The sequence below is a fragment of the Microcebus murinus genome, chromosome 19 (genome assembly GCF_040939455.1).
Source record: "Microcebus murinus isolate Inina chromosome 19, M.murinus_Inina_mat1.0, whole genome shotgun sequence".
Lineage (NCBI taxonomy): Eukaryota > Metazoa > Chordata > Mammalia > Primates > Cheirogaleidae > Microcebus > Microcebus murinus.
Window position 1 is genome coordinate 45,510,130 of NC_134122.1, and position 16,270 is coordinate 45,526,399.

The 16,270-nt window shown below is 35.9% G+C and overlaps 1 protein-coding gene across 5 annotated transcripts in view; it reads left to right on the top strand.

Annotated features, from left to right (window-relative positions):
- Nucleotides 1-16,270, top strand: part of RYR2 (ryanodine receptor 2) — a 644,030-nt gene that overhangs the window by 372,902 nt on the left and 254,858 nt on the right. For all 5 annotated transcript variants that reach the window (XM_075995501.1, XM_075995503.1, XM_075995502.1 and 2 more), the window contains 4 exons: nucleotides 5,157-5,349; nucleotides 7,090-7,306; nucleotides 9,514-9,618; nucleotides 12,050-12,153. In XM_075995501.1, coding sequence (XP_075851616.1) covers nucleotides 5,157-5,349; nucleotides 7,090-7,306; nucleotides 9,514-9,618; nucleotides 12,050-12,153 — 619 coding nt within the window. The remainder of the gene's footprint in view (nucleotides 1-5,156; nucleotides 5,350-7,089; nucleotides 7,307-9,513; nucleotides 9,619-12,049; nucleotides 12,154-16,270) is intronic.

A 16,270-nucleotide genomic window follows, 5' to 3' on the forward strand; every position in this document is an offset into this window, starting at 1 on the left:
GTGATGTCATGATTCTCTAAGTCACTGAACCTTTCATTATATTCTCCAGTTAATAGGTCTATCACAGCTGTGTATTCTTCAAATTATTTGCATATATCATCCTGCTCATCAATGACCTTTGCTAACTGGGAAAAATATTCATCCAAAATTTCCTTCTGAAAAAGTGTTTTGAAAAAAAGATAGCTTTTTTCAAAATGCTTAAATGTTTTACTACATATCATATATAAACTTAGTTTTACCTTGCAAAGAAATATTCAAGTCGTTTTGATTTGACATGTTATCACAGAGAAATGTTACATTCCTACAGAAATCGTCTTTCAGTAATTACATTGCTGATTCTGTTCTTCATAAAATTTAACTATCTGTTCTTGCAGACATAAAATTTTGGCTAATACCTGACCGTGAGATAGCCAACCCACTTTAGAATGATATCACAAATACACCCTGAATACCTTATCGTTCAACTTTAGTATATTACAAAACTGATGATGCCATGTTGTATTTGCCTGAATATAGTTAACAATACTTATAACTTGTTGCAAAATGTCACTTAAAATAGTAGCTTTAGCGTAGAGATTTTGCTGATGCAAGATACAATGAAAAGAAATGAGAGCATCTGGATCTGTTAATACTTTCATTTATCTGTGCAATAAACCCTTCATGTTTTCCTGTCATGGAGTGTGCACCCTCTGTACATATACTCACTAAATTTACCAAATTCAGTCCAACTTCACATTTATCTTGAAAATTGTTGAAGGTATCTATTCTTCATTTTCTGTTTGCAAGAGTGCCCAAAGCAAATAACTCTTTGTAGCAAAGAAAATCTTTTATTATGACCTGAATAAAGTATAAAACCTGTGCTGAGTCAGTCGTATCAGGTGATTCATCCAAAGCAATTGGAAAAAAATATATATATATGTTACCTTTGAAGTATTGCATGGAATTGTTCTGTTAAGTTGAAGGCTAATTCATGCTGCTGATTATTATGGTTCTCCTTAAAAGAGGCAGTCATTTGTACTTTGGAACGTTATCAGGGTCTAAGCATCCTACAACTTCAACAATGCATTCTTTCACAATTTCTACATCATTGTATGGCTTTCCCTTTTCCCCAAGTATATAAGCTACTTTATAAGTTGCTTCAGTGGCATTATTTTTAGATCTTATTTCTGCTTGAATGAATTGTCTTTGCTTTTGTTTTTCATCTTTTAATTTCTGCAATGCAACCTTTTGTACCTCTCCCTCTAATTTAAAGTATCTGTGATCTTTGTGTTATAATGCCGATGAGCATTGAATTTCTTTAATGTTGACATTGCAGTATCACAAAGCAAGCAAAGCATCTTATCATTAGCAGAAACAAGATAATACAGCAATTCCCAGTCCTCATTAAAAAACCTGTTTTCCTCCTTCAGTGTTCTCTTGGTTTTCTTTGACATGATGGGCTTTTAAGCAGACAGAATTAAAAAATACTGTCAAGCCATGCAACTATTCACAAATTCTACTTCAAACAGAAACTGTACCATTGTCAAAAGTTGATAACAGACTGGCAGCATACTCAACCCCTGTAAACTCTCACCAACCAGGCTCCTGTGGTAGTGGTGCCAGTTAGGTGTGGGAAGTTAGAACTAAATCATGAGTGTAGCAGCTGTCAATTTAGCCCTTGTGGCTTATGAATGTTCTAATCGTGCTGGTCAATCTGGGAGGATTATTTCATTGAAACTTATTTTATTCTTTGGTATTTTAAATACCACTTTTAAAATAAAATAAACATATAAAAGACAAAAATGTATTAATAAACATAAAAGGATTTGTTTTGTAAAAATTGGATTCCATCAAAAGGCCACACTTCAGGATCTAGAAGACCACAGTTTCCCCACCCCTGGTATAGTTCATTTCATCAGCTACCAATTCTCAGCTTTGATGAATGAGTATGTATTGAAAATGTGAGTTTACTTCATATTAAAAAAATATTTTTTCTCTGATTCATAAAGAGGTATAGTTTGGTTGTTTCCATTTAAAAGAGATTTTTTTGTATGCTAGAATTCATCTGAATTCTGCAGACATATGCTTGTGTTAATAAAGCTGCATTTAGAATACAGTCCTGATAGGACCTTGACATATTTTATAAAGCTTTTTATGTATAGAAGACACAGAAAGTTAGCTTAAGTTATAAAAAGCTAAACTTTGCCTTTTATGGATTGCCGGTGATAGTCATTTATGAATGCTATAGGCCTGATAGCGTATGAAAAGTATGAAATATAAGAGTTTATGGTAATGAGTTTATAAACTAAAATCACTCTATGTAGTTGTATTTAACAATAACACTTACTGAATTTTTCTTACATTCAGTGCCAGTTAGCTCAGTTGTCTAGAGGAGATGAAGCTGCATTTTTGGATGTTTCATCTCGCCACTGGGGCCTGTAGTCTGAGTCCTTGCAATAAATAGTATGGACTGCCCTATACATGGGTATACTGTGCTGGTCGGGCTATAATCACAGTGCCTGTTCTCACAGTAAAACTTTCCTACTGACCAACCATAGGCAAAGAGCACTAAGTTCAGAAGATCCTTCAAACATACAATAGGGCAAATATCTATGTTATAATATGTTTTGATGATAATCCTATGGCTATTATTATTCTCTCTCTCTTTCTAGCTGCTAGTATTGCTCTGCAGGAAATGGGTACTCAAGTGAATGAATGAAACATGTTGACTTGTTTCCCCATTACACAGAGCTTGGGGGGAAATAATAAATAATAATTGAATAATAAGCCAATACCAAGTTGCTTCCAATTATTTTAACCATGTAACACATTTCACCATTTTTGTTTTTCCGTTCAGTTTGAAGCATTTTCTTCCAATGCATTAAAAGTACCCAGTGCTTGTGAAATTGAATCAAGTGCATTATATCTTTAATTACCAAGTATCTATTAAATAGAACAATAAGAACAAAACAAATTTTAGTGACTCTATGGACATGTTATATAGAAAGGATGGTAGGTTGTGGAATTTCAGGAAAAAAATCATCTTGAAATTTTCTTCATTTTTTAAAGTAGCAAGAAAATGTGTACCATATTATGCCTGTAGTTGAAAGGTGTGTTCTCTGGAGCCACTAAGAGTCTGGGTCTACAAAATGCTTTGCTAATTTTAGATTCATAGTCAACAAAGACACATCTAAATTATCTGGAATGTAACTAAATTACCAAGGTCAAATTCATTTAGATAATCTTCTTGGGGTCATTCTCCTATTACTTTTCTTCTTATTGGTTGATATAGAATTTAAAGTGTCAAATTATTGGTGACTTCTAGGATAGAGCACATTCTCTACCACTTAGCATTTTATTTTATAAGTAGAGAGTAGCAATGTTCCTTGGAAACAGGATTTGGTTCATAAGCATAAGTTTTGAGCTGTGTCTTCATTTTTTCTCTCTACTTTAAACTTTGCACAGTGTTGCTATTAATACATCTCCTCTCTATGAATGCAGAATTGGATTTTGGGAATCCAGGTCCCAGGTGTTTAAAAGAACAAAAGTGTGAAAAATTTTGGTGCTTTTAGAGAATTTAAATATAGAAGAAGTATGGAGGAATGTCATAGTATAGGAAAGATGGATAATAAATCAGAGTGTTGTTGTCTTCCTTTCTGGTGAATGCAGAGAATAGGAATGTAGTTCTCATATGGACTTGACATAGTTTATGTAAATGCAACCTGAAAATGCTACTAAGTGGATTCCACAGTGTGAGTGCAATTGAAACTGCGGACCTCAGATTGTTCACTGTTGGTCTTCTCTTATCTGTTTGTTTCAGACCTTGCAAAGCAGTTTATCCTGGTGACTGTTAGACAGTCATTAGCATTAGCATCAGATCCCTCAAACTGAGCAATATATTTGGATTACAGTAAATACCTGTTTAATAACATTTTTATTAGCTGCGGATCTTGATACAAACAAGAAAATAGACCTTTTTCTGTGAGCTGCATTGCTTTTACATGATATTTTTAAAAAGATATCTTTATAATAGTCAGGGAATTGTAGAAGAATCATTTCATAGTGAATTTATTGCTTGCAGATTTGAATATTGGTAAAATCAAAAGTGCCTACATTTTATAAAGTAAACATTCTCTACTACTAGCAGTTTAAATATATTCTTGTTAAAAATTTTGGCATGCTAGAAATATAAAGAAGGGTTATAAAAATATAAAGCATGTATCATGAAATCTATTTTTGTCTTTGCTCAAATTGAAGGGTATGTTTGTGTTTGTGAACATGTGTGTTTGAGAGAACCTTTCTTTTCTTGCAGTTAGCTATGAGAAACAGATACTCTTGAGATTAATTAGCAAAAGACTTCTTAAATAGTCAGGAATGAGCTTAGACCATAGGTTGGCCAGGATGAGAAATGATATTTATCAGATATCATTTTCATACCTCAGATTGTATCCTGCTTTACTTAAGAAGCTAACCAAGGTCTTCTGTGAAATAAATTTAATTGTAAAACAACAATAAACCAGTGGGTATATAGTTGTCTCACAATAAACAATGAACTGCAAGAATAAATGATCACATTTTCTGCCTTCATTATCCTTATATATTTTTATTTTGAATTTATAAAACAAAGGGGACTTAGCATTTGAAAAAGGAACTGACATGCATTCTGATACAGTACCTGCTATACCTAAGAGTGCATTACTTGTAAAACGTTTAATTTAATCATTACCACAACTCTAGGAGATGATGTTACTTGGTGTTATATTTAGAACATATCAAAGTTCAGAGAAGTTAAGTAATTTGATGATGGTCATAGAAGTAATAGGTAATAGGAAGTTATTTGAAGTCAAATCTTTCCCTGGAGATACTTCTCTCACATCATTATTATATTATCTACTCTAAGATAGTATCTGTGTCAAATGGCATCCATCTACGTGCAAGAATTTCTGCATATCAGCAGGTCCACTTTATAGCAAAGAGAGCAGCCTGGCTCCTGAAAAAAAGCAACTTTTTAAAATAAAGAGTTTAGCATATAACATGAATTTGCATTCAAGATTTATTCTATTCTAGTGTCATGCATTGGTTTGCCACTGCATATTCGTAACTTTGACTTTAGCTCTGAGATTGATGTTCTGAGATAAAATACGTTGTTACCTTACTTAATGCCCCCCCCCCCCCAGGTTGTATTGCTCGTACAGTAAGCTCACCAAACCAGCATTTGTTGAGAACGGATGATGTCATCAGTTGCTGTTTAGATCTGAGTGCTCCAAGCATCTCATTCCGAATTAATGGACAACCTGTTCAAGGGATGTTTGAGAATTTCAACATCGATGGCCTCTTCTTTCCAGTTGTTAGTTTCTCCGCAGGAATAAAGTTAGTATGTCTGTGTTTTTGGTCTCGTTCCCTTGTCACTTCTCATACTTCTACGGAGGACTCTGCACTGCCATTGTCTTGCTTCTCTAACCTTTGCTTCTCCCTCTCGGGCGTCTGTCCACAGGGCATTTGCCTGTCCCTTGAAGGAAGGGGCAAGGCTCCCCCAAGAGGGGAATCTTAAGAGGCTGAATGCTTTGTCTACAGATACTGCTGTTTTGATGTGGGCAGTCTCATAACTCTCTCCCAAACCAGTATCCCAAAATATTTCAAGTCATTTCTCAATTCATCTTTGTATTTAACAAGGGGAATTGAATAATGTTGTTTAAAGAATACCACTTATTTTCTCATATTTATTTTCATTAATTTTCCTTTTTTTTAAAACCAGTTTCCTCTCCCACTCCAAACTCCCACATTTCTACAGAAATTAAATGTCTTTTTTGTTGATGAGGTCCAGAAGTCTCCTTTCAGTGTTCCCTTCCACCTGTTACACTTGTAAATTCTCTGCCTATGATAAACCGTGCCAAGATGTTTCCTCTCTTTCTTTTTTTGATATTACCAGAGGGAAACAGAAATTCAAATTATAGTTCATTGGAGTTCTACAAAGAAAATTTTAATGAATGGTGATCTGTTATAATAAGGGGCCACTCTGTCAACTACATATATAGAGATGACATCTAAATATGTATATACTTATATACTTATAAACATATATATTAATATTTCTGTTTAATGAATTTCTCCTTATTTCTACTGATCATCCATTTATTCTGGTTAATCTTTTAGTTATAATTCATCTCCCAGGAATAATTCCTAGTTCCAAAAGTACCATATTGAGGAAGGGACACAGTAATCATTAAATATTAACTATCCATGTACCAAATTATCTTTTCTGGTGATATATACAAATTATGTTTCTATAGGTATCTGGATTGTTTTAAGGTATTTGTTTTTCGTCACTTTTTGTTCATTTTATTTTATATTTTATTTTATTTTGTTTAGTTTTGTTTCCCTGGGACTCAAGTACAAATTAGAAAAAGAATTAGAAATAAAATGAAAAATTTGAATTTATTTTTGTAAGCTAATAGCCCCCAAGAAATTGGTATCATTTAAGTGTTTAAAAAATGTTGTTCAATGGAACTCAGATTATTTTTAATAAAATATGTATGATATCTAAAAGATTTTAGTAAGTTCTTTGTTGTTGTTGAAATTAAGAAATGATAAAATAAGATCATGTGCTTGCTTTAGCAAGCAGAAGTGACATGTGAATTCCCTTTAAGGAGTTTCATTAGGAAATTGGGTACTGGACAATGACTGTCTCTCTCTCATTCCTGGTTCAGCCCTGTGATTTTAAGCATATAGACATTTAGATCATGCCTTCTCTTTATCTGTTGATTACTTGAGTACCTTGGCACACTTAATGACCATTTGTTATGGACAGGTACTTCATTCCTTAGGAATACGATATGTGTGCTTTAGTTATTTCTCTATTGAGTGATAAGCCTTCACTGATCCATTTACATCATGTATAATCAGGTTTTCTGTTTTGATCAATATGATGCCCTCCTCTTTCACCTATTATAATTAGAGGCTCTTAGATTCTAAGGACATCTTGATGGTACTTAGTGAAAATTTGTGGCTTCTGCTAAAGTTAATTTTATACAAATAATTTTTTCCTGATGTTTTGTTGATCAGAAAATGTCCACCAGAGACGTAATTGACTCTGACATTTATGCCTTTTAGGGTACGCTTTCTGCTTGGGGGACGACATGGAGAATTCAAATTCCTTCCTCCACCTGGGTATGCTCCGTGTTATGAAGCTGTTCTGCCAAAAGAGAAGTTGAAAGTGGAACACAGCCGGGAGTACAAGCAAGAAAGGACTTACACACGGGACCTCCTGGGCCCCACGGTTTCCCTGACACAAGCTGCCTTCACACCAATCCCTGTGGATACCAGCCAGGTATTGAGATCAACTCTAATGGCAACTGTTTGTATTGTCATCCTTCTGCTAATCAGTGGCTTTCAAACTTGGACTGCAACCCACAGGAATGCATTTTATAGTAATGCAATTGACTATATACCTGAAACAAAACTCATAAAATAATGCTCACTTTTACCATGTCCACATACTTTCTATTTTATTCTATTTTTTAATAGTTGTCCCAAACCCATAAATTGATTTCATAATGCACTCTTGGGTCACACCTAAAGTTGTAAAACTGTTCATGATTGTTTTTAGGTTTTATTAAAATAGTTAATATTGGAGCTGGGCATGGTGGCTGGTGCCTGTAATCTCAGCTACTCGGGAGGCTGAGTCAGGAAGATTGATTGAGCCCAAGAATTTAAGACCAGCTTGAGCAACATAGCTAAACTCCATTTCTCAAAAAATAAAAATGAAAAAATTAGCTGGGCATGGTGGCACATGCCTGTAGTTCCAACTACTCAAGAGGCTTTGATAGGAGAGTCACTTTAGCCCAGGAGTTCAAGGCTGCAGTGAGCTATTATCATACCACTGTATGAGAGAGACACCCTCTCTTAAAAAACTAGTTGATATATTTAGTTTATAAAATACATATTATACTTTAAAAAAAAAAAGCAATAGTAGCAACAGGTGGAACTTAGTGACAAAATTATACAAGCAATTTTAAGGTGTAATAATGTTAAGCTGATTTAATATCTTGGGTGATGTATTACCCTTGAAATAATATCATATAGATGTAATGCTTATTAGTTTTAGAATGTACTAAAACTGTACTAAAACTTTTTATATAGAGTAAACATGGAGTTTTTAATTTCATCTTCCATCTAGACAAATTTATTATCTAGAAGATATTTAACTGACGTTTGTCTTGAGTAGAGATTGCGATCATGAACTTTAGAGTTAAAACGCCAGAGATGAAATGCCTACTCTGGGACCTTAGGGAAGTTACCTTGTTGATTAAAATGCTAAGAATGTGTTTGTCATAGTTAATAGATAACACATAACTTGGCATGTAGGCACCAAGAAACATTAGCCATTGTTCTTGCTTTTCTGTTTCATAAATGTTATGGTTTCTAGAGATTGAATTGAATATTAAATATGTATTTGTTTTGATGGTGATGTAACTGCAGTAAGGTTGGTTTGATATTCAAAGCTTATAATTTTGAAGATCAAAGATGTTGTTTCTAAAGTTTGAAGTTGAATTAATACCAGGCCTGAGAAGCTTCATTTATTTAGCATCTAGTTGTTTAGCTCCTAGAATCATATTTCTTGTTCCTCAGCGCTGGCTTTTTCTATTATGTAGTTAAAATAAACATGCAAGCATTGTTCATGGCTAAAATTCAATATGTGTTGTCCATTGATGACATGTAGCAGGGTATGTATAGCTCTACCTACGTTTGGTAGGAAACAAAATTGGGAGGCTAGAAATGGACAGCTAGATTATGCAATGGTAGCACATTGGCGATTGCCTGAGATCTGGATGTCCTTGCTGTCTCAGGGAAAGAAAGCAGTGATCACCTACCCCCTGTGGAGATGCCTCATCCTCAGTGGGCCTTGTAGGCATTTTCTAGCTGCATCTGGTGAGGGACTACTGGTGGGGTCACACAGAAGTGCTTTATCAAGATGTAAACAACCAACTCCTCACCTTGTGTTTTTTTATGAACACTTAACTTTCTCCGTTTAATGGGAACATGTAATGATTTTTTTCCTTGAGGCTTACATTTGGAAACCACTAACAGTAACAGAGCAGAGTTAAGGGAAAATATAAATCACTGCAATCAGAAATTTACAGGCTCAAAGAGCCAATGAATTATAACTTGGGCACTGAATTCCCTTCACCCTGGCCTGTGGGGCCGGCCAGGTTGGTGTAAGAGCTTTGGAGTGATTTCTTGTTTTAAATAATGCACACTTTGGTAGTTGTCCTATATCCATTAAACATCTTTCTTTGCCCCCATCAATATTCCTTTCTTGTTGTTGTTTTTCCTAACCTCACTTGGAAACCTAAGTTGTCAGAAATGAAGGTCCCAAGATTTATCTAAAGAATGCCATGAGATAATTTAGAATCTGATTATATTATTATATTTTAATGGTTTGTGAGGCAGTTTTATTTAGTTTAATTCACAGTGAGGACAATTAGCCCTGTTTGTTTCTGATGTGTGTTTTCTTTTTCTTTTTTTAAATTTTAGATCGTGTTGCCTCCTCATCTAGAGAGGATAAGAGAAAAACTGGCAGAGAATATCCATGAACTCTGGGTTATGAATAAAATTGAACTTGGCTGGCAGTATGGTCCGGTACATAATTTTGAAATTTATTTTCAGATTCTGTTAGTACATCTTTCTGGAAACATAACTTTTTCTCTCTCATCTTCCTATGGGGTGACATAGTTGATTGGATTGATTTTTTTTTTTTTGCCCTTACACGTTAGTTTTTGGGAAGTTTTGCTTTACTGTATTATTGTAGTAAATGGGCTGACTGACATTACTGGCAGGTTCATTGAAGGATAGTCTAATTGCCTAGACAATTGAAAGTTATCAGTATTAGGCATATATTTCATAGGAGCATCGTGCAGAGGCTCTGTTTTATGGAATAACATCATGCAGAGACATTCTGCCATTTATCTCTCCCTTTAAAATATATTGCATGCCTACTATTTGCCTGGCTGTGCTTGCTACTGGGGACCCAACGTTGAAAAGAACTTGACTTTAGGGTACTGCGTTTGCCTTTTAGGAACTTCCTGGTTAGTTTGAGTAAGAGACATGCAAACAATTACAGAGTGAAGGAGAAATATTTAGGTCTTTCCTGGGAAATCAGGGAATGCTTCCAGGAAGCGGCAAATACTTGATCTGAGGCTGAAGGATGAGTCCAAGTTGGCTAGCTATCAGAGAGCGGAACCATATTCTAGGCAGAGGGCCTTGCAAGTGTAAAAATGAGGAGGCGGAAGGAACAGGACATTTGTGATGACCTATCAGCAGCACAGCGTTGCCAGAGGACAGAGGACAAGGTGCTGTGGTACAGAGGAATAGAAGTGGGATGTCAGGCCACGTAGGCAGGAGGCACGTCACAAAAGACCTGGGGCAGAATATGATTTTATTCTGTAGGGGTCTAAAGAGTGTTGAAAAATGCTTAGGAGGGAGGTGACATACTTAAGTCTGTGTGTTAGAGAGAAGCTCTGCAGTGAGTGTGGGGAAAGCAGTGAGCCTTGGGGCAGCGGGAGAGGCAGGGAGAGGGCCCAGGTGCCCCAGGCGAGAGGGCGCTAACTCTGCCTGGCAACAGGGGTGGAGAGATGTGATTACTGGGGATGTTTCAGAGTTTGGGTACGCGCTGTGGTAAGAGAGGGAAGGAAATCTGAGCAGCTGTCTTGTTTTAGCTCAGACACCTGAGAGGGTGGTGGTGGTGGTGAGTCTTTGTCATAGAGAATAAATGGGAGGTGGAGCTTACATAAATGGGGAGGATATTAATCTTAGGACTCAGACACATTTGTTTTAACTTTTATGTCTAGCAATTAGGGTTAGAGATTTAGAGTTTAGTATTAAACTTTATAGCTCAATTTTATTTCCAGAATTGTGCATTTAAGTAAATATACATAATACATGCTTCTGTGTAAGTCCTGTTCGTTTGTAATGATTACCAGAAAGGAAGGAATGAATAGATTATTTCTAAATTGGCGACTCCTGAAGACTTTTGAAAAGTCTCACTCTGTTTGCATATTTTTGTGTGGCATTTATAGAACCTGGTAATTATTCCCATAGAGTAATTTGTTCCCTGACAGCATATGGCTGTCATCGAGGTGCTACCCTAGCAGTAATGCCTATGTAATTTAGGTCTCTAAGAAGATAACAAACCTAATTACTAATGCAAGGATAGAGAGCATCTTTCTCATAAATTTATTCCTAAAATCTTGAATTTAGTTTAATGCAATTGCTAATATATACTTTCAAGGATTGATATGAAAACCACCTTATTACTAACTGATTTTGTTAAGGTAGTAGAGTAATTTGTAAGAGCAGAAGGTAACTGACAGGGTGAAATGAACAGCCAGAACCACCTCAGAGAGTTTATATCAGTCATGTCATTAATTGATGTTTCTAATCAGTTTGACTCTACACAGAAAAATTACTACAAATTAAAATCAAGTCATTACCATACCCTTCTTACACAACATTAATTTCAATTTATGTAACATTGTTAAGTACCTGCCACGTGCCAGACATGTTCTAGGTATTTGGCATATATCAAAGAATGAAAGAGACCTTGTTCTATTGGTCTTACCTTCTAGTACAGGGAAACAGACAATAGCCCGGCAAGCCTTGTTATTAATAAGGATCTAGTCTGTTAGAAGGTGGTAAGCATTATGGACCAGATTGCCTTATTATTGCAAGTGGGCAGGGTATACCTCATTGAGAAAGTGAGATTTAAGCAAATGTTGGAAGGAGCTCAGTGAGCGAACCTGTGGGTATTGGGGTAGGAGTGGGCATTGCAAAAGCCCATGGAAGCCGAGGCCATAAACTGTGCCAAACAGGAGAAGAAGGAACACAGATATTGCTGACTTTTCCGCTGGCTCAGATACTAACCGTGCTGGGAGATTAAGAGGCAGCTCTGCTGGGCGGCGATCTGGGCGTTTCATCTCGCTCTCCCTCCCCACCTTCCGCCACACAGTTGAATTACCATTGCTAGTGTCTGACATGGGAGACTACTACATGTCGATTTCCTGTCCTGTTTCAGGTTAGAGATGACAACAAGAGACAACACCCATGTCTGGTGGAGTTCTCCAAGCTGCCTGAGCAGGAACGCAATTACAACTTACAAATGTCGCTTGAGACTTTGAAGTGAGTTTCTTGACTTTTTCTGTTTTCCAATCTGCCTTACCTGAAAGAAACCAGGTATTGATATTATACTTTAATTCAGCTGTGAAGTCGTTTTAATTAAAGCTAGAATTTTTCGTAATACATAGGCAGATTGAATTAGTATTTGTTGGGAATTCGACTTTGACACTATTATTTTATGTCTTTTTGCTCCACATCAGTATTTCCCAAAAGATATTCTATAGGTGTTTATAGGTATTATGGAATATGAGGGTTCTGTGATCCAATACAGGAGTGGTCCACAGAGTGTGGAATGTGGTCCAGGGAACGGGCCAGTCACAAATGTTACTGGTTTGTGGCAAGGTAAGTAAAGATATTAAGAGTAAGTGTTTGGAAACTTTTACACAAATTTTCAGAGAATACCTGTGGGGACCATTATCTGAGCAACATACCTTTTTTTTTTTTAAAGAGACCGGTTCCTGCTATGTTGCTCAGGCTGGAGTGCAGTAGCTATCCATAGACACTTTCGTATCACGCTGTAGCCTCAAACTCCTGGGCTCAAGCGATCCTCCTGCCCCAGCCTCCTGAGTAGCTGGCACTACAGGCATGCGCCACCATGCCTGGCCTGAGCAACCTATTTTGAGTATTTTATACTATCTTGTAAAGGCAAATTTGTCTTTCAGTGACTTTTTGCCCATGGATCTTTTGAATTTGCCAGTTACTTCTGCAGATGGAAGAATGGGTCTTGGATAAAATAAAGGAAGGAATATAATTCCAAAATTTAATACAGAAAAGTAAAGGAAATACTTTTGAAAGGCCTCTGACTTTTGTTTTGCCTCCTTTCCTTCCTTGATGTCCTGTAGAACTGGATTTGTTCAAAAAGTCACTTATTCTAATATATTTTTGTATTAGGTATGAAAGGATACCTTATTCCTTTTTGTTTGTTTCAGCTTTGTTAAAAGTAAGAAGTTAAACTAGCATCGAAGTTATTTTACCAAGGAACCAGAACATAATACTGTTTCAGATTCTAGAATTTGGGCTCGGGTATACAGTCATATGCAGCATAATGACATTTACGGTCAACAACAGACCGCATATGTGGTGGTGGTCCCATAAGATTGTAAAAGAGCTAAGACATTCCTGTGCCTAGTGGCATCATATCTGTCATAACATCATAGTGCAATGCATTACCTTTCCTATGTTTAGATCCACAAATACTTACCATTGTGTTAAAATTGCCTAGAGTATTCAGTATAATAACATGCTGGACAGGTTTGTAGCCTAGGAGTAATAGGCTATACCATCTGGGGTTGTGTAAGCACACTCTATGATGTTTGCACAAGAACGAAAGTGCCTGATGATTTTTCAGAATGTATCCCCATGGTGAAGGGACACATGACTGTATACTCTGAAAGATGCAGACTAATTATCATGGCAATAAACAAATTAGACATAGAGTGGGTTTAGATTCTACTAGTAACTTAAAAAGAGTATTACAAATCAAGTAAATGTATTTTTTATTATTTTTTAAAAATTGAATCTTTGTCAATTAAATATTTTAAAATAAAAAACATAATTCAAATACCATAATGCATTAAATGGTACATAATACTAGATTATTATTTTAATAGTATCTAAACTTCTATTATAGTAAAAGGAACTTCACTGGACTATTTTTCATACTCTTCTAACCCCTTTTTACTTGTCCTACACATATTAATATAGTAATAAAACAGACAGTAGATTATATTTCCTTTATCTTGTCCCTTTCCCTATGTATTCCTTCTCTTTTTCTTTAATTTCAGAATATTATGGGGGTATAAACATTTTGGTTACATAAATTGCTTTTGTAGCATTTGAGTCAAAGTTGTAAGTGTGCCCATCCCTCAGATAGTGTGCATTATACCCATTAGGTGTGAATTTACCCTCCTCCTCCCTCCCACCTACTTGAGTTCTGATGAATATTATTTCCATATGTGCACATAACTATTGATCAATTAGTTCAGATTTAATGGTGAGTACATATGATGTTTGTCCATTCTTGTGATACTTTGTTGTTGTTGTTGTTGTTGTTGTTTTGAGACAGAGTCTCACTCTGTTGCCCAGGCTAGAGTGCTGTGGTGTCAGCCTAGCTCATAGCAACCTCAAACTCCTTGGCTCAAGCAATCCTTCTGCCTTAGCCTCCTGAGTAGCTGAGGCTCAGGCATGCACCCCCATCCCAGCTAATTTTTTTCTATATATATTTTTAGTTGGCCAATTAATTTCTTTCTTTTTAGTAGAGATGGGGTTTCACTCTTGCTCAGGCTGGTTTTGAACTCCTGACCTTGAGTGATCCTACCGCCTCAACCTCCCAGAGTGCCAGAATTACAGGCATGAGTCACCTCACCCAGCCCATTCTTGTTATAATTTACTTAAAAGAATGGTCTCCAAGTTCCATCCAGGTTAATATAAGAGGTATTAGTTCACCATTGTTTTCTTATGGCCGAGTAGTACTTCATGGTGTACATATACCAAATTTTGTTAATCTACTCATGTGCTGATGGGCACTTGGGTTGTTTCCATATCTTTGCAATTGTGAATTGTGCTCCTATAAACATTTGAGTGCAGATGTCTCTTTTATCGAATGTCTTTTTTTTTTGTTTTGGATACACACCTAATAGTGGGATTGCTGGACCAAATGGTTGTTCTACCTTTAGCTTTTTGAGGTATCTCCATATTACTTTCCACAGAGATTGTACTGGTTTGCAGACCTGCCAGCAGTGTATGAATATTCCTATCTCTATTTAGAACCTTATAAAGGTAAAAAATGACAAGGTTTGCCTATGATAAGGAATACATAATGAGTTGCTATGATCTGGATACTTATATTCAGTGTCTCTGATCTTCCTTTGTGGTCATGACATGGGATTTGTACATTTAGCTTAGTAATTCATGGCAGCTCATTAGTTCCCCATTTTTTACAATACAATGTTTTATTGAAAGGTCATGGTCAGACATAATTTAGTTAAATTTGCAGTACATTCCCTATCATTTTAGCAATTAACAGCCAAGGCAGCTATTGCAAAGAGTAAATTCGGGAGTGTAGAAAACTCTGTATTTGCATTTAGTATGTTGAGCCTTTGACTACCACATGTAATCCAATCTCATTCCTAACAACTGCCGGTGGCTGTTTTGATTAATCATCAGACTGCATGTACCATGGTGTTATTCCTTATGGTGAAACCTAATGACCCCTTTTCATGAGCTAATTCTTAACATTTCTTCATTGATTTTCCTGTAACTAAGTATTAATAGTATGTGTGTGTGTGTGTGTATATATATATATATATGTATATATACATATATATGTATATATACATATATGGCTTTTGTGATGAACTAATTTATTTCTTTAAAAATCAAATTAGCGGAAATACACCCCTTCTTCTCAAATTCATACTATGCCCAGTTCCAGTGGTTTAGAGAAAGCACAGTGCTTTCTTTGTGTGTTTCCTGTATTCACCTATTTTGTTGGTAGGCACCAGAACAGATGAGGCTGTGGAGTTGGACAGTCTAGGTTCAAGGACTTGTTTCATCAAGGGAATCTTGCTGGAGTAACTGAACTTCTCTGAACCTTAGATCTTCTTTTCTTTAATAAAATGAGGATCATAATGTATTTACTTCATGGTGTTACTGTGCACACTAAATGATAAAACCTCTAGCACTATATGTCTAACAGCAGAAGCACAGTGTAGGTTTTTTGTATGTTCGTTTTATAATATGTCATGGGAGGGATTAACAACTTTATTTGTTTAAATCCTGAGAGGTTCCAAATAACATATGAGCAAGGAATCATTCCAGAATATTACTTAATTTGGGTTGAGGGGTGATTTAATGTGAATATGAATTTTTGGTGCTCTTTCTGTGATTTTCTGTCATGTAAATTGTTGACAATGACAACTTACTTAAGACTGGAATTGTCACCTGTGTATCGTACAGTACTGCAAAATTCTGACACTCTCTTTCACAACAGCACAGCTTGGTAGCCCTCGCCTGCCAGATGGCCCCCAAATGTGATCAGTGTTACCGAAGGCTTAGTTTCTGGTTTAGTTTTCAGTCCATGCAATATTTTTCAAATTACAGATCTTAATTTCTGAATAAA